Below are 19,133 nucleotides of genomic sequence, written 5' to 3' on the forward strand. Positions count from 1 at the left end.
AATTTTTTCATATAACGTGCAATTAAATTATGGAACTCGCTGCCACAGGAAGCTGCTGAAGCTTAACAAGATTTGTATGGATATCAAAAATATCTAGTTATGAGAATGAATGATAAATTTTGTTGAAGTGAAATTAAATTCATGCTTCAGAGTTTAGTTATCGTATTGCCTGGGAGATATCAGCACCTGGATGAAGTGCCACTAGCTGAAGCTAGACCCAGGCAAGACAGGGCAATGTCAGTTGAGAGAGAAAAGCACTTTGAAAACTTGCTGCCACTGTAACACCAATCCACCATGGAGGGAATCTGCCCTCAGACTGTCAGACTCCTCTCTATAATATACACTGAAGTTGTCACAGCTGTGAAAAACACCCTCTGTATCTACAGATAGCTGGACAGACTGAAGCCCACTCTGATCAAATTCAGACTTGATCAAAGGAATCCATTATTTTATAAGTTTTAAGTTTGACTACTGCAAAATGACTACTTACAAATGTTGAGAATGCAGCAGCCCACCAATTCATCATCTCAGCTCCAGTTCTTTACACTGGCTCCCCATTGAAGAGCGACTCAAATTCTAGGTTTCATTCCTTATCTTCAAAACCCTCCAGAGGAACTGGCCCAAGCTATATGAAGGGATACCCCCACTTTCTGGGATCATGACCTCATGCAGTCACACTGCTTTGGAACAGTAAGCCTCAAGAATGAGAGTCATGTGAGCAGAAGACAGAACTTTCTCAGCAGCTGGTCTTCAGCTACAAAACTGATATCTAAGGAAATCAGGATGAACAGCAGCCCTCACTGCTTTCAAACAAATTGTAAAACTCATTTAATTAACTTGGCTTTCACTTAATAACCAACCTCTTTCTGTGGGGCTGTGGAGGGAGAAACAGCAATCCATGTTTATTTACTGGAGAATCTATAAGGATTTCACCTACTATAGCAGCAGCCATGGTAAAAATACCTAGATTATAGGCTATCTAGCGTAGAACTAGAAGTATCTGTCCGAAATAATTCAAAGGAGAAAGTTGTACCTAAATGCACACATGATTGGAAGAAACCAGGAAAGGGGGTATATTTAGCTTTGTTTAGCAGAGAGAAAAAAAAACTACTGTTAAACCCTCGCCTCTTAAAAATCTGACAGACATAAAAAAGGTGATGCAGCTATGAATACCTGGGCTAATAAAGGGGAAAGCTCTGGCAAAAGAGAACACACAAGCCAGATCCACATCTTTCAGCATGGACATTCATGGAGCATTATATTGTCTAAAGACAATGACTGACAGAAGCTTATCTTCACCCACTGTAACTATCTCAAAGAAGGAGTATTACATATTTATTTTCCAGATATACCAGAGCCCGTTATGGATGACAGTTAGGAGGCTTAGCAGGAAAGGCAGACTGGCTTTGCAGTGCCTTATCAAAAAATGAAAGTTATTGTTTTTTCTCTTACCCTTCCCCTAATATCTCAGACATATTTAAACGCCCTGTGAACAGGGAATACCTAACTAAACTAAGGCTAAAGAATTTCCTGCAAGGATGAAAGGAGGCTCATGACCTTTGTTCTACCAAAACCAGAATGGACAGCATGACTGGAATGCTGACAGGAGGCTCAAGTTTACTTGAATAAAATGTGCAAAAATTATTAGTCCACTTGGTCACTCATGCCTATTCAAGTATAATCTAAGTGAAAATCCATGAAATTACAGCTTGACTGCATCCATATAGCGAATGCTTGGACTTCACACCCAATCTTTTTTGGTAATCTCTTAGGGTACGTCCATACTACCCGCCCGGGTCGGCGGGTAGCGATCGACTTCTCGGAGTTCGATATATCGCGTCTCATCTAGACGCGATATATCGAACTCCGAACGCGCTCCCGTCGACTCTGGAACTCCACCACCGCGAACGGCAGTGGCGGAGTTGACGGGGGAGCCGCGGACTTCGATCCCGCGCCGTCAGGATGGGTAAGTAGTTCGAACTAAGGTAGTTCGAGTTCAGCTATGCTATTCGCGTAGCTGAACTTGCGTACCTTAGTTCGAACCCCCCCCCCAGTGTAGACCAGGCCTTAGAGAGGCCAGAATGTGGTGATAGGTTTTGTGATGTAGACCCTTTTCCACTGGGGTCTGGACTAAGCCCAAATTCTTTTACTTATGCCAATGGTATATATTTTTGTTACTACATTTAATCTGTGTCAGGATTAAATGGAAAAAAAGACTTTTGAATCAATTAAAGGCGATATATTTTAATATAGAATTACACTGTTTAAAAATACAAATCTGAAGTCAATCCAGTAGCTGGAGAACATTGAAACATTGTCTCATGCTAGAAACTCGGGTCTGGAAGCAAAGTCAATTTTCTCACTACCAGGACTGAGACCTGCCTTTGGGTACATGCTCCATGAGAAGGATTTGGTCTCATTTATAGCAATTTTATTTGGGAGCTGCATACCCATGATTTAAGAATTACAATTTAAAACCTCCGCTGACCTATGTTGGTCATTGCCTACAGCTGGAAAAAAAGGGAAAGCAAAATGGCCTCATTTAGAGGACAAAAGGAGAAGAGAATGACGGAGTAAGCGAAAGCAGGACACAGCCACATGTGTCTCAAGGAGATAACTTTTTGTCTATCGTAATAATGAGTTCTCAAATACTTTCAACTGACAAGTTTAGATTTGCTGTTGAAACACTGACACACTGAAAAACAAAAAGGAGCATTTCAATACAATGCAACTCATTTTTTTGAAAGAAAAATCAGTACTAGATTTTTCCCAGATTTTTTGGTTGGAGAGGAGTGACAGGCATGGGTGTTGCAGCTAATACAGCCACTTACTTGTATCACCCAAAGGAGCATCCCTATTTAAGCTTCTTTTATAAATGTGTGTCAAGCCATCCAAATTAGTTCATACCCAATACACTTGTAGCAATATTGTGTTTATGTGATAAATACAAGGAGGAGCCAGCAGATACAGGCACGTTAATGCAGATACAGTATTTTTAAGTGTATTATTAGAGCCTCACTACAGGATGAATTAACCTTCTTTGGAAAAAAACTCACTGAACTAAAACTTCAATCTAGCCACTGGTATTAAAAAAGAATAAATGACATGCTCGGTTTTATTTTACTGAATAATTTACTACAATATAATTTTAGTGAAAAATTAAGCAAGCTATAAACAGACACTGAACAGTTATATATACAGCTACTAAACTTAATCATGATCCTAAAAATATGGCAAATATGGTTATAATTCCAAAGCACATGTTAATTAGAAAAAAGTTACTCTTGTAGGACATGAAAAAATTAGAAAGGTCCACAATTTGTGTCTGTCTTTAAATGTGGCAGCTATTAGTAAGGTTTGCTATTCTTACCTGTAGATCAGACAGCATGCTTAACAGACTTCGTAACAGGCTTCTGTCCACAGTTTCACCATTCCGTTCCCGTTCAATCAGGAGGAGGATTCCATCAATGGTCTTGTTTTGAACTAGTTTATCACTAATAATGTGCTTTCTAAAAAGCTCTAGCCCCATATCCCTGTATAAATATTGAAAATTCATTAAAAAAATCAGAAATATAGCTTGATTTATATAATATTCCCAGACAAAAACTGATCTGACACATTATTTAACTCCATACATGTATAGGGAATTTTACAGAAATGAAATATATTACATGTGTTACATACACAAAACAAAATAATTGTGGGGGGAAAGTAAAGTTTAATCTTTACAAAAACAATTAGTTCACACTCAACAATTATGTTAGCAGCGTATTTACACAGATACCTACCATATAGAAGGAAGCAATGAATTCTGAAGCACGTATGTACGATCCAAAAATAAGAAAATGCTTCTAATCATGATCTGCAAAATGTAAAACACTGATTGAACCAATTTGCCTTTTACAAGCACACAGGATTTTTTTTTATATTAGAATCTGTTTGTGTGTAATTAAGATGTCTTACAAGTCAATTAACTTAATTTTTGCATGTATTAAATCAGATTTGTATAAAGGTAAACGTTTTTTAAAATTGTAGACCTTGATAGCAATACTACCTAAGCATAAACTGTATTATAAGATGTATCCCAAATAATTCCAAACCCTGTAAGGGCTATTAAGATTGTATATCATCTTGCATTATTTCTACTCTTCAACCACCCAAGAAGTGCACCAGAGAGAGAGAGAGACAGAAGTTTAATACTGACACCTTCTTTTCTCTTCACTTTCTTATATGTGTGGTTAATATTTATTGACTGAAAAATCTTCCCACTGGAAAATGTGGTTTAGTCTAAACATCTTTTCACAGGAAAGCTCCAATTTCAACAAATTTTTTCAATTTTCTGACTGGAATTTTTTTTTAATTCTGTTGACTAGAAACATACTTTATTAATGTTTTCTAAGAGGGAAGCAGTAAATAAGTTGGGGGTTTTCCCCTTCTACCTTTTCTTTTTTTAAATCAGTGGAAAAAGGGAAAAGTAAAAGAGAGAAAGGAGAATAAAACCTCCAAATTAAAAAAAAAAAAAAAAGGAAAATCCAAACATTTTTAGTTTTCATAAACCAAAGCAAAATGACATTTTAAGTTGAAATGACAATTTTCATTTCTGAATACTAGTGAAAACTAAATTAAATACTTTTCTTTTGTTTAGAAAATTCCCATGAAAATCTTTGAAGGGTAATTTTTCCTGCAACATTTTTAATTTGGGGGGTAGGAGTGTAGAGATTGGAGTTTCCAACCAGTTTGTTCCTTAATCTTTCTAACTGCCCCTCTGCCATCCCTGCAAGGTGCCATTATCTTGTCTTTTAAACATTATGAGTGATATGGAGCATTAAGAATATTGTATTAGTGTGTGATTCATGCCCCAATGTCCTATCTTCACAGGCAAAAACGTGATATATCAAAACCAATTTGAGTGAAATTATTCATGTGTTTGTGAGTTTAATGTTTTCTCTGTTCTTTCAATGTTAACTTTGAACCCTTCCGATTTTATAGGTTGGAGAAGCACCCAAGCGCTGTTAAATGCTGTCTAAAAGCAACCAGGAAGTACCCAGAAAAAAAAATTGCAAGTGGAGGATAAGTGCAGACCCCTTTACTGTTTGGGGTGAAATTATACATTATATATAAATAAATGAATTAAAAAAACTGGGGAGAGGTGTTTTGATTTTTAAGAAAATTCTTTTTCAGTCAAGGCTGAAGGACTCTTTGAACTCCCCCTCCACTTCTGATTTTTTGAAATGTCCCTAGCATTTATTTACCAGATAGCTTTGATGTCTCAGTGATTTGCATTTTGAACAAATAGTCAACTTACCATTTGTCTGCAGTGATCTTGCCAGCATTTATTTACCTTCTTTAAAAATAAAAGACTGTCCAGAGAATCTGTGCAGCACCTGCTAAGGAAAATTAGTTCATCAACCCCTTTTTGAGGCCAGATACTAGTGATTATCTTTATTCAGTACATTTTTGTTCAGCAAGTTATTCAGTAAAGTTGCTCTATGGACACAAATGAAATTGCACTGGAAGTTAGGGATCAGAGTTCAGTTGCTAAAAAGTGCTGGACGAGCAGAGGCCTGGGAACTCTTCCAAAAGCATGACTCAGTTTTTGAGTGAATACCTCACATTGCTCTCCTGCACCTCCATCTGCACTACATAACTCTGACAGGTTAAAGAAGTCGTCTCACTTAAATCAGAAGCAACTCTCCTTCCCATTGAGGAGAGCTGGGAGGAAGTGTCTGAAAAGCAATTTTGTTCATTAAACTGGTTTACATCAGACATAGTTCAAATAGCTGTATTCTTTTAGAAATCTTCCAAGGGCTTAAATAATCCTCATTAAACCCCCCACAGGGTTCACCTAAAATCCCAGATCTTCATTAATTTATGTTCATGAATTGTGGTGGCTACTTCACACAACAGCAGACTCTAGCTGTGATTCAAGCTTTCTGAGTTTCATTAAACCATTTATGAAGAAATCCAAATGTGGCTACTCTTCCCTTCAAATACAATAGCAACTCAAGTCTCTGTAAGCCAAATTTTGATGACTACCATCTTGTGTCAGTGGAACAGGAAAGGAAGTATACTTGTCAGATATAGAAATCTCAGATCTCTAAAAATCATTTCTCAGACAGAGAAAATCCTAAATTTAAAAGCACTCAATTCAGAAGATCAGATGAAGTCTGAGAGTCTGAAAAAAGAGAGGGTTTATATATAATTCTGACTGAAGATAGATAGATAGCTTTTGACAAAATGAAAAAACCAACCCCACACCCACAAGATCAGGTTCAAGCACTGAACACACAATCCTCCGGTATTTGCAGAGCCACAAGAGAACCAAATCAGCAGGGAACACGACAATTTCATGGGAGGACAAACTGCTGTAGGCCACAGCAAGAAACAATTGAAGGTTGTTGGTGGCATTCACAGAGCAGATGCAGATGGTGGAGCACCACTTCTGGGCCCAAGAAATGAACACTAACTAGTGACATCGTATCAGAATGGAGGCTTAGAATGATGAGCAGTGGCTGCAAAAATTTTGGAGGCGCAAAGTCACATTCCTGGATCTATGCACCAAGCTTGCTCCAGCCCTCCAGCGAAGTGACACCAGAATGACAGTTATACTGAAATGGAGACGCGAGTGACAATCACACTGAAAACTTGTGACGCAGGATCGCTGGTCAATGGGAAATCATTTTGGAGCTGGCAAATGCACTGTGGAGGCTGTTGTCATGCAAGCGTGCATGGCCGATCATCTCCTAGTATGCAGGACTGTGACTCAGCAACATGCATGACGTGGATAGATTTGCAGCAATGGGGTTCCCGAACTGCAGTCGACCAAAAGACGGCATGCATAACACTGTTTTGGCATCAGACCACGTTGCCAACAGAAAGGGCTACTTTTCTATGGTTATGCAAACGATGGTGGATCACCAGGGATGCTTCATTGACATCAGTGTTGGCTGGTCAGGGAAGATACATGATGCTCACATCTTTAAGATCACAGGACTGTTCAGAAAGCTATAAGTAGGGACTATCTTTCCCAAACGGCGGATTACCATTGGCAATGTTGAAATACCATAGTGATTCTGGGGGACACAGTGTAACCCTTGCTCGTGAAGCTGTACACCAGCCACCTGGACAGCACCACAGAAAGATTCAACTACCAGCTCAGCAGGTGCTGAATGACAGTTGAATATGCTTTTAGTAGACTGAAGGGACACCAGCATCCCTTCACTCACAAGATTGGATCTCAGTGAAAAAAAAATCCCAAAAGTTATAGCTGCCTGCTCTGTCCTACGTAATATCTGTGAAGCAAATGAGGAAAAAGCTGCTGCCAGGGTGAAAGGCAGAGGTGGAGTGTCTGTCTGCTGAGTTTGAACAGCCAGACACAAGTGCTACCAGAAGAGCTCAATACAGAGCTATATGGCTCAGAGAGGCTTTGAAATAATATTTTAACAGTGAGCCACAATAGTGCTTTGGGATGTAAAGTGCTCCACCTGGCCACCTTGTTTTGGGGGCCTGGTAGGAACTGTATGGTGCTTGGTGCAAGCCTATAAATACAACACTGTCTGTTCACCTGTTAATTTTGTGGTGCTTGCTGTACATTTATGATTATTACACTGTCACTGATCCTATGAGTTGTTATTGCACAGTGTGACACAAGTGCGTGCTTTTAGTGCGTGCTGCAGCATATGACGTGAACTAATAAAGATGAAATATTTTCCAAAAGATTAAAATTTTGTTCAGTAACAAAACCAGTGCAAAGAAAAATTTCTGCAATTTAAAAGCAAATACAGTAACTCCTCGCTTAACGTTGTAGTTATGTTCCTGAAAATGTGACTAAGTGAAACGATGTTAAGTGAATCCAATTTCCCCATCAGAATTAATGTAAATAGGTTCCAGGGAATTTTTTTTCACCAGACAAAAGACTATTTTTACACACACACACACACACACACTTTTAAACAAACAATTTAATATTGTACACAGCAATGATAATTGTGAAGCTTGGTTGAGGCGGTGAAGTCAGAGGGTGGAATATTTCCCAGGGAATCCCTTACTGATAAATGATGAACTAGCATTCAGCCCATTGTTGTTAATGTAGCCTCACATTCTACAAGGCAGCACAAATGGAGGGAGGGGAGACAGCATGGCAGACAGAGACAGAAACACACACCCTGTGTGAGACAGAAAGAGAGATGTGCATTGCCCCTTTAAGTATGCTGACCCCACTCCAAGTACGCTGCCTTTTTAAGTAGATCAGCAAGTTGAGACAGCAGCTGCTGCCAGCAAGCTCCCTCCATCCTGTCGTGTCCCTCCACTGCTCTATGGAGCTGGGGTAAGCAGTGTGCAGGAGGATACCTTGACATTAGCCCCCTTCTTTCCCTCCCACCCCTGCACAGCAAGCAGGAGGCTCCCGGGTGCAGCTCCAAGGCAGAGGGCAGGAGCAGCACATGGCAGTGGGGGGAGGGACAGCTGAACTGCCTGGCAATTGACAGCCTGCTGGGCAGCTGCCGCACAGGGAACTTAGGGGAGCTGATGTGGGGGCTGCCCTAGTTCCAAGTCCCCACCAGCTAGCTGCAACGGGCTGCTCTTCCTGCAAGCAGTGGACAAAGCAGGTGGCTGCCAAACGATGTTATAAGGGAGCATTGCACAACTTTAAACAAGCATGTTTTCTAATTGATCAGCAATGTAACAACGAAAGAACATTAACCAGGACGACCTTAAGTGAGGAGTTACTGTATGTTAAAAACGTAAGTTATGGAACAGAAAGAACATTTATGCCCATTTTAGCTAAACACATAGCAACTGTGGTTTTCTTAATGTCCCATGGGATAGAATGGTAGGGGAAGGGATGCAGCTTCTGATGTCATGAAGAATGTTGAACAAAGATGTAGGGAGTTGCTGGGGGAATCCATGATTATTGAACCTGTAGGTCCATAAGGGTCTGCAGCATCTGTTTGCACTGCCAGAGAAGCCCTATTAGGTCCTGGTGTATCTCCCTCTCTTTTTCCTGCTAGGACTCCTGGGCCTTTCCCCTGTCCACTTACTTTCTTTCTCCAGGCTGTCTGCAATATTTCACCCTCCAGGCCCTTTGCTCATAGTCTGATGCAGCACTGGCTTGCAGGACCTCATTAAGCATGTCCTCCCGCGTCTTCTTTTTTAATTCCTGATCTGGCTCAGGCACCCTGCAGGTGTGGAGGGGGAAACCCTCAAGGCTGCAATGGCAGCAACCACAAATAAAATACACAGAGGTACCTTTGCCACAACAGTCATAACGGAAAGTGAAAATTAAGATTCAGAACTCCCTTTCCTTGCTCCCCTAAAGTTTTAAACAACACATGCTTATTGACACTTCTGCTTCAGAGTGCTTGTGCACAACACCACTCAAGAGCACCAGCCATGGTGAGTATGACCCACCACAGGCAAGGGAATTGTTCGGTTGCATGAAACTATGCATATAGGGCAATGGCACTAAATGCTGGGACCATTTTCCACTGGCAGTGATGATTTTAGCGGGTATCTCGCTCTTGAGGGTGACAAGGGCACAGAGAGCACTAGGGTCCTGAAGCCCCGAAGGCCCACATGCTGCTAGCCAGTTTACTGCAATGATGCCTGCCAAAGTTATTGCCAACAGACACAGGAAAGCATCCTATCGCAGAGAAAGAAATAAAGACTGCCATCCCTAAAAACCTTTGAGAGAGGATTGCAGAGTACCTCCATGGACGTTTCATTGAGATCTCTCAGGAGGACTGAAGGGACATCCCTCTGTACATAAACTGCTCTGCATGTCCGTCCCCCCACCTAACTGTACAGAGATGACGGCTCTCTCTTTGTTGTAACCCTACCTCTTCTAGTATGAGTAAATTAATGAAAGGTCAATAGTACCCCCAACTTAACAGGACAAAACTATCAGTACATCATTGAATGGGAAATACAATTACATACTTACCCAACGTTTTTTCCCCTGTATCAGGCTTTCCCATGATCAACTGCTGGGACTGACTGGACTGTGGTAGATTCTCAAACAGGTACTGGCTTGCAGCATAGATGGATCCCCGCTGATTGTATGTCCCTCCTCCTTGCCCTCACTGTTCACAGCAGGGGTCTACGACTCAGGTTCCTCGTAGGTATCCACAGTGATGTGCAGGGTGGCAATGGGGTCTCCATCGAGTATGGCATGCAGCTCTTTGTAAAACTGGCAGGTCTGCGGGCTTGAAACTGGATCGACTGTTGGCCTCCTAGTCTTCTGATATGCCTGCCGCAGTTTCTTCGCTTTCACCCGGCACTGCTGGTGATCTCTATCATAGCCCTCTCTCCTGCATCCTCCAGGCAATCTGCTCGTAGATGTCCACTTTCCACAGCTGGTCCACAACTGTGCCTGCACAGCCTCTTCTCCTACAGGCCCAGGAAATCCTATACCTCCTATCCTATACTCCAAGCTGGAGCTCATCTGGAGAATGTAGCTGGCATGGTCGGCTGGACAGTTGCACACAACAAAGGAGAGCTGCTAGATGTGCTTGCCAAGCTGGATAATCAGGAGCAGGCATTTCAAAAATGTACCGGGCTTTAAGGGGGGGGGAGGGGCGGGGCTTTAGGTCTCTGTGACCCCAGCCAGTGGAGTTCACAACTGTAACCAGAGCGGTCAGCGTTGGGCATTACGGGACACAGCTGCTGTAGGACTATTAAGGCTGACATAGGCAAATCAGGGCGTGTCTTCACTACCAGGGAGATTGGTGCTGCTGCAATCAATGCAGCAGGTGTCGATTTAGCAGGTCTAGTGAAGACCCGCTAAATCGACAGCAGTGTTCTCCAGTTGACACTAGTACTCCAGCTCTCTGAGAAGAGTAAGGTAAGTCGACCAGAAAGCATCTCCCATTGAAGCAGTGTAATGAAGACACCCAGGGAAGAGTCGACCTAAGCTACATAGCTGGAGTAGCGTAACTTAGGTCGACTTATCCCGGTAGTGAAGACAAGCTCTCAGTGTCTACACTCATGCTGCGTTGACCTCAGAACACTGACCATGGCTCAACACCGCCTGGGGAGTTGGTGTTACATCATCACTGTAACGGGGCACTTCACAAATGTAAGTGTAGACACATGCACATCAAGGATGACACAAGACAGCTTACATCAACTTAACTTTGTAGTGTAAACCAGGACTAAGTGGCACATAGAGAGTTTAGAAGGTAAAAATATCCAACACCTTATCTCAAAGCCAAGGAGCAGGACTGCTGTACAACTTTCCCCCTGTAACCACTCTCCTCCTTATGCAATAGCTGTTTCAAAAGAGGTTAACAAAGCATTGCTTACAGTCATGAAAATTTTCAGACCAGGTATAAAATTACTCATGCACCCTTACCATGACAATGGAAATGCTATTCATATTTTATTGTCCACAGAAATTATTTAACTAAGGCAAGCAGGTAACTAGAATTTTGTGAGACTGATTTAAAGATCTATATTGAATGCTTATATAACACCTACACATTTGTTTTATCAATTGCTGTTGTGTTACCTTAAAATATAATTTTAAAAGTATTATTGGACTATATTTCTGTGCACAAGAAAAGGATATTCTCTGAACTGAAGAATTTGTGCTTTCACATGATCTTCACAGACTTGCCGGAGCTGTTTGTAAAGTGTAGGGGACACTTTATAAGAACAGAGGTTTTCGACAGCCTAAAAAACAAAGGCAGTTACAAATAAGCAAACGATATCCTGTCCAGAGTGCATGTTCCAGCATAATTAACATAATGAAGGATGCTAAAGGAAAAAACATCACAGATGAAAGGAAAAAACATCAAATGTATCCATCTAAACTAAAAAAAGAACTACTGTTAAAAGGTGTTTATCATCAAATTACCGGGGGGAGAAATCAACATTTCATGGAATTTTTCATTTCTAAGGCCTGGTCTACACTGGGTGGGGGGGGTCGAACTAAAGTACACAACTTCAGCTACGCTATGTTGAACTACCTTAGTTCGAGTTACTTACCCGTCCTCACAGAGCGGGATCGAAGTCCGCGGCTCCCCCATTGACTCCGCCACCGCCGTTCGCGGTGGTGGAGTTCCGGAGTCGACGGGAGCGCGTTCGGAGTTCGATATATCGCGTCTAGATGAGACGTGATATATCGAACTCCGAGAATTCGATTGCTACCCGTCGATCCGGCGGGTAGTGAAGACGTACCCTAAATCTGAATCCTTCCCACACCATCACATGTTGCTTAGGGCACAAACTAGACTCTGACACCCATCTATCCTGAGCCACAATTTGAATGTCCTCAATGTTGTTAAAAGAACAGGAGTACTTGTGACACCTTGGAGACTAAAATTTATTTGGGCATAAGCTTTTGTGGGCTAAAACCCACTTCATCGGATGCATGCAGTGGGAAATACAGTAGGAAGATATATATACACAGAGAACATGAAAAAATGGGTGATGCCATACCAACTATAACAAGACTTAATCAATTAAAGTGGACTATTATCAGCAGAAGAAAAAAAAAACGTTTGTAGTGATAATCAGGATGGCCCATTTCCAACAGTTGACAAGAAGGTGTGAGCAGCTCTTGAAAGTGATCTGCCACTTGCTTTTTTTGTTCTTTTTGTGTTATTCTTTCCTGGTTTATCCCTGACAGGTCCTCCTGCTACTGTAAATTTGCCAGTTAGGACCTCGTTGAGACAATGAAAAAAAGTGTTTTTATCATCATCTCTTTCAGCAGTCACTGGTAACATTACTCATGTACTTCCGCTTGTCTTTCTCACACTGCTTTTCACTGCTCTGTCCTTTTAAAAAAAAATAGATTTTTTTTGCTGCTCCTTCTTCTGGAGGTACCTATGTTTGCTTTGACTTGTTTCTTTTTTTCCCCACAGTCCCATATATCCTTACTTATCCAGATTTTAGATTAGTTTGCCTGGAAACCAGCTGCAGTTGTTGGCTGCTGTGTAAAAATAATGCCACATCTTGACAGATGGATGTTGACTTCTTACAGTATCTAACTCTTGTAGCACCTGAAATCTGTTTTTCAGTTCAGTTTGAAATTGCTGCTGCAATAACTTGTCTATTAGCCTTTTACTGTCAATTTTCTTAATGATTTTGCGTGGTTTGTTTTTCTCGAGTGGATCATTGGTCTTGACCAGGGATCGGCAACCTGCGGCAGCATGCCAAAGGCGGCACATGAGCTAATTTTTAGTGGCACTCTGCTGTCAGCCAGGGTCCTGGCCGCCGGCCCCGCTCAGCCTGCTGCCTGCCTGGATGGACGGAACCCCAGGCCGGCAGCGGGATGAGCGGGGCCGGCGGCCAGGACCCCACCTGGCAGGGGCTGGCGGCCAGAACCCCAGACCAGCAGCGAGCTGAGATGCTCAGCCCGCTGCCGGTCTGGGGTTCCGTCCGCCGCCCCCACTCCAGTCTGGGGTTCCGTCCACTGACCCCGTAAATGTAAAATGTATTACTGGCACGCAAAACCTTAAATTACAGTAAATAAATGAATACTTGACACACCACTCTCAAAGGTTGCCGACCCCTGGTCTTGACACACACAAACTGTGGCCACTTCAGACATCAGCTCCTCTGTATGCTTTGACAACCCATGTAGGCTCAACAATCTAAGTAGCGATCACAATAGTGAGTCTCATATACATGTGTATATAATTAGAAGTCCCCGCAAACTGCGTATGAAATACTTTCCAATTTATTCGTAAAATGTGTGGAAGGTTATTATGCACCTGAAATATTTATTAAGATTAACGGGCCTTACTGAAGACACAAAAGTAGTGAGTTAGATTGATAGTTAACGTAAGTATGAACATATTAAATTTCTGCTACATTTTTCCTGAGGAAAAAGACTAAAGGTTCATATAGTGTCTTTAATATATTTAAAACTCATATTGACCCCCCCATGAAACATGACTGCCAGACATAATTCTGAATTTAACAAGGTGTTAGATTAAACAGACTACAGAAGGACACAGGGCAAAGATGCTTCAAGACTTTCTCTTAAATATTTGCTAGTAGTCAATTCTTGGAATAATATTGATAAAAATGGCAAGGGGCAGAGCATGATTAGCTATCAGGAACAGTATTACATTCATTGATAGTGTTGGTGGCACCAGGCATGGCCCAGTGTTAACAGAGGGGTGGAAAATGACAGTGCCAATGAAGGCTCCCTGTATTAGGCCTCTGCTTGTCCTAACCGCTTCTATGTTTAGACTTTAATTAACTCCACAGGCTAGATGGAAAGAATGGAATGTGTGGCAACTAGTTATCAGTACCAGGAGGCAATTATACAGCCTGCTTGCACCTGGCTAAAGGAAGTGAAACAGAATGACCGGTCAAGAAAAGTTACTAACGAGATAGTATGTCTTTTGCCAAGTATGATCTAACCTGTTTAGAGTAATTGCTACGTTATAATGTGCTTGCTGTATGGGAACTAGAAGGGAGGGAAGAAGAGGGGGGGGGGAAGGGGGAGCTGGGCATTGGGGGTAATAGACATGCTTAGCTAAAATCATGTATAAAGACAGAGAGCTGCTTGTATGGTGTGTGCTTGATCTGAGACGTGGTCTCCGAGCACGCGCTTTGAGATCTCAAATAAACCTTTTTTTTGCTTCTCCACCCTGGTGTGTCTAATTGGAGCTAGGCACTCCGGGCAACGAACCACTGTTGCAGTCGCCTCAGGCCTTTTGTGCCGGCAACAATAGAGAATGGGAATGTGTAAAAGAAACGTAAATCTCAACTATTGGCATAATTAAAAGATCACATCACTTAAAGTTTTCTGTCATCTGTCATTTTCATGAAGGTTTGGTGGCATAAAATCACCCCTTAATTAGGAACGCATACTGCATATCTGGAGGCTTCAGCTCGCACTTCTCAGCCCCCTCCCCTACAACATAATCCAAAATGTGTAATAAAGACCCAATACAAGATAAAAAGAAAATAGGAGCAGAAGCTTGAAATGACATAGGGTGAACAAGTATACAGTGTTTCATTAACCTCAGTTTCAAAATATGTGATAGTTTTATTAAACATGGAGACACCACCATATTTCTGTGGGATAGAAGGAAATTTAGATATATAAAATAAAATTAATATAATGAAGTAGTTGAGAGGTATCTTTTATTGGACCAACTTCTATTGGTGATAGAGACAAGCTTTCAAACTCTGTGTAAGTTTGAAAGCTTGTCTCTCTCTCACTATCAACTGAATTTGGTCCAATAAAAGAAATTAGCTCACCCACCTTATCTCTCTAAATTAGTTTTCACAATTTTAAGTAAGATCTGTAGTAAGTTTTACCAAGTGGTTATTAAATGTTTTAAGTTCACTTATCCAAAATTATAGGTGTACACGAAAGGAAAAATTTTGAAGAAGAGAATGATTTATAACTCTTTTGGACTGTAGTAATGGAGAGTAGAAAGGGGTCATGCTAGATGAGCCAGTTTCATTATCCTGGGAAATACCTAACTGGAACGTGGAGCAAAATGGGGGAGAGAAGGTGAGTAGTAGAGAGAGGAACACACAGGTAGGAAAGGGAAGAAAGTGGTAAGAGTGAACAGCAGGAACAGAGGGAAGATGAGGAGTACAGAGTTTAACAAGAAGTGAAAAATTAAGTAGAAACTAATAGAACTAAAATGGAAAATATAGTGGGGAGTAAAAGGAAAGGAATAAAGAAAGGTTAAAAATTTGAGAAGAAGAGAAAAACCTGCAAAAGGTTATAGATGACAGTGTGAAATACAGAGGGGAAAAATAAGTTTAAAACATTTCCTACAATAATTTTAAGTCAAAATGTGTGAAATGCAAGAAAGGACAGGTGAAAATGAAACCAAGAACAAAACAAGTGTGACAGTATGTTTTAAAATGTGATTTCAATGGAAAAACACATTTGTTCTGAAGATCACAGTATTTCAGATACAGACGCATGGGTAGCTGAAATCAATAGAAATGAAATATGGAGAAATATGGGGTGAGGGCTCCGGCTAGGGGTGCAGGCTCTGGGGTTTGGCCAGAAATTAGGAGTTCAGGGTGTGGGAGGGGGCTCCAGTCTGGGGCATGGGGTTGGGCTGAGGGAAAGGGATTAAGGCTGGGGCAAGAGGTTGGGGCACGGGAGGGGATCAAGGGTGCAGGCTCCGAGCGGTGCTTACCTCAAACATCTCTTGGAAGCAGAAGCATATCCCCCCTCCAGCTCCTACGTGGAGATGCGGCCAAGCGGCTCCGCACACTGCCCCGTCCGCAGGTGCTGTCCCTGCAGTTCCCATTAGCTGCAGTTCCCGGCCAATGGGAGTTGCGGGGGTGGCACTTGGTGTGAGGGCAGCACACGGAGCCCCCTGGCTATCCCTAAACATAGGAGCCGGAAGAGGGACATGCTACTGCTTCCGGGAGCCTTGGCACGCACGCATGGAGCAGTCTCTGATCCCGCTCCCCGGCTGGAGCACAGGAACAGGGCAAGCCCCAGACCCGCTCCCAAGCAGGAACTCGAGGGCTGGACTAAACAGGCTGGGGGCCGGATATGGCCCCCAGGGCGTAGTTTGCCCACCTCTGCTGTAAAAGGTGCTGGAAACATCTCAATTTTGTCTCTTTCCCGCTCAAGCCTCTAGACTATGAACTTATATTAATGGGAGCATTCTAACCAAGGGACTGAGGACCTTCCAATGATTTGGAAGCAACAAGAGACTTAACAAACCAGCAGTTTATTCCATCACTGCTACAAGCCTGATCCAAGAACTTTGCAATTGTTGTATGTATTTGATTCCTTTAACCAATTTTAACTCTCACCTTTCTTTCATTTTATAAATAAACCTTTAGATACTAAAGGATTGGCAACAGCGTGAGAGCTGAGGGGGGAAGCTGCGGGGGGTGAGGGGGGACAGCGGCAGCAGCTCACACTTCCAGGAGCCGCAGAACCCAAGCGTGGTGAGCGGGGAGCCGGGGGGCACGCCTGCCCAGGCTGTGGCCCAGTGACACACACACCCCCGCGGGGGGGAGGGGGCTCCTGCAGCGGATGCATGCGGGCAGCGGTCCCCGTGCGCCCCATGGCTGCCCCCTCGCCGTGCTCAGGCTCTGCGGCTCCCGGGAGTGTGAGGAGCCGCCGCCCCTCCCACAGCAGGCTCAGGGCCCCACGCCCTGGCAGCGCACACTCCCAAGAGCCGCAGAACCCGGGCATGGTGACGGGGGAGCTGGTGGGGGGAGCCGGGGGGCTCGCCTGCCGCCAGTCTGGGCTCCCCGCCACTGCCACCGGCCCCGCTCAGCCTCCTGCCGGCCTGGGGTTCTGTTCACTCTGCCGGCTGCGCACTGAACACCCCCACTGAGCCACCCACACCCCCACCCCACTGAGCCTCACCCCCTGCATCAGGAGCCCCCCACACCCAGACCACTACTCCACTGAGCTCCAACCAGCTGCACCCTGACCCCCCACCCTACCAAGCCCCACTCCCCCCGCCCTTCCCCACTGAGCCCTAACCACGTTCACCTGGACTCCCCTGCCAAGTCCCACTCCCCTTGCACCCAGAACTCTGCACCGAGCCCCTGTGCATCCAGATTCCCTGCTGCACCCAGACCCCCCACAGGCTGCCCACACCCAGATTGCGCCACACAGAACCCTGATACTCTTGAGGGAATTCTGCGCCGACAAATTTAAAAATTTTAAATTCTGCAAAATTCTGCATATTTTAATTGTCAAAATAACACAAACACAACAACAAAATAATCACACCACTTTCAGTTATGTTGATAATTTATTTCAAAATACTTGTCAGCAAATAATTGAAAATGGTGTGATTATAGTGTGTTGTTTTGACAAATAAAATATGCAGAATTTTGCAGAATTTTAAAATATTGTGCGCAGAATTTTTAGGTGCAGAATTCCCTCAGGAGTAACTGATTGCTGGGCAGTAATGGAGCAACTACTTTACTTCCACACACAGTCCTCTGAAAAAAAATGCATATTTTACAAATTTCTAACTGGACCAACAGCACAGAGAAAGCCATCATTTTCCATTCCTTAATAAGATTATAACCTCAACATACATAGACACAAAAAGCACCATCGTTAAGCAAGCACTGTTACCAAGTGATATGACATGCATACAACATTAAATAAAGATCTAGTGTATCCAAATGTGTATGCTTCCTAGGTCTAGATCACTCTCAAAGTTTAAGTTTTCATCTTACAGACACTGCAGACTATGTAAACCTCTTATGACAAGCACAGTGAAGGGGAAATAGTACCAGTATAGTTACTGTATCAGCATAATTCTATTTTAAAATTACATATGCCTACAACCATCAAGAGAGATTTTTTTTATAGCCTTTAGAGAGAGAGTTCTTCATCTCATAACACAAATCATTCAATACAGGGGCCTGATCCTGAATACCATTAATCACACAAATAAGGGTTCTCAGGGTCAGGCAAAAAAGTAAAGACTGGAGGGTGGTGTCTCTAAGAGGAAGAATTAGTGGTGGTGTTATTCAGACAAAAATTCTGTAGGTGTGTTAATCAGTGGTATGAACCTTGCTGCAGAATTATGCACTTATCTGAACATAGGTTATTTAAAAACTATGGGTGTCTAGAATAGTAAGTTTTGTTTGGAGTACTACCTCTCATCCTTAACCATTAACTAACTATATGGTTTGGGAACTCAGCAAAACTACCCTTAGAATTTCACTCAAATAAACTGGTAACCAGTGCAGTATGTGAAGCACAAATGCATTGTGCTCCCCAAAGGAAGCACTCCAACTCAGCAGCCATATTCTGAACAGGCTTATTTAGACACAAGTAGAGTGCTCTGCAATGACCCAATTTGGAAGTGACATTGGGGTGGATAACCAAGGGGAGCTTCATATTCAAGAATGATCACAATCTCCTTGCCAAGCATGGTTTCAAGGAAAAATATGTTGGACCACTGCTGATACCTGAACATTCAGAAGCAACTGTGGGTCTGACAAGAGCACCAAGTAACAAACATGAGTGACAAATGGCACACTAATTATTTCCATCAAGAGGAAAAGGAATTACTTTTATTTCCTCCAAACATGTTTTCTGTATTAGACATTCTGTAGACAGAATGCTGCTTAGTTATCTTCTGGAAATGATCAAACAGATATACAATTGGCGTCACTTGCACAATAAAGGTACAGTACAAACCTGTTTACAT

The 19,133-nt window shown here is 42.6% G+C and overlaps 1 protein-coding gene across 1 annotated transcript in view; it reads right to left on the reverse strand.

Moving 5' to 3' along the window:
• Positions 1 to 19,133, reverse strand: part of CUL4A (cullin 4A) — a 75,725-nt gene that overhangs the window by 47,088 nt on the left and 9,504 nt on the right. Inside the window, exons 3-6 of the mRNA XM_045007429.1 lie at positions 11,567 to 11,670; positions 5,306 to 5,375; positions 3,789 to 3,862; positions 3,371 to 3,533 (exon numbers count right to left, since the gene is read on the reverse strand). Coding sequence (XP_044863364.1) covers positions 3,371 to 3,533; positions 3,789 to 3,862; positions 5,306 to 5,375; positions 11,567 to 11,670 — 411 coding nt within the window. The remainder of the gene's footprint in view (positions 1 to 3,370; positions 3,534 to 3,788; positions 3,863 to 5,305; positions 5,376 to 11,566; positions 11,671 to 19,133) is intronic.

The sequence above is a fragment of the Mauremys mutica genome, chromosome 1, assembly GCF_020497125.1.
Source record: "Mauremys mutica isolate MM-2020 ecotype Southern chromosome 1, ASM2049712v1, whole genome shotgun sequence".
Lineage (NCBI taxonomy): Eukaryota > Metazoa > Chordata > Testudines > Geoemydidae > Mauremys > Mauremys mutica.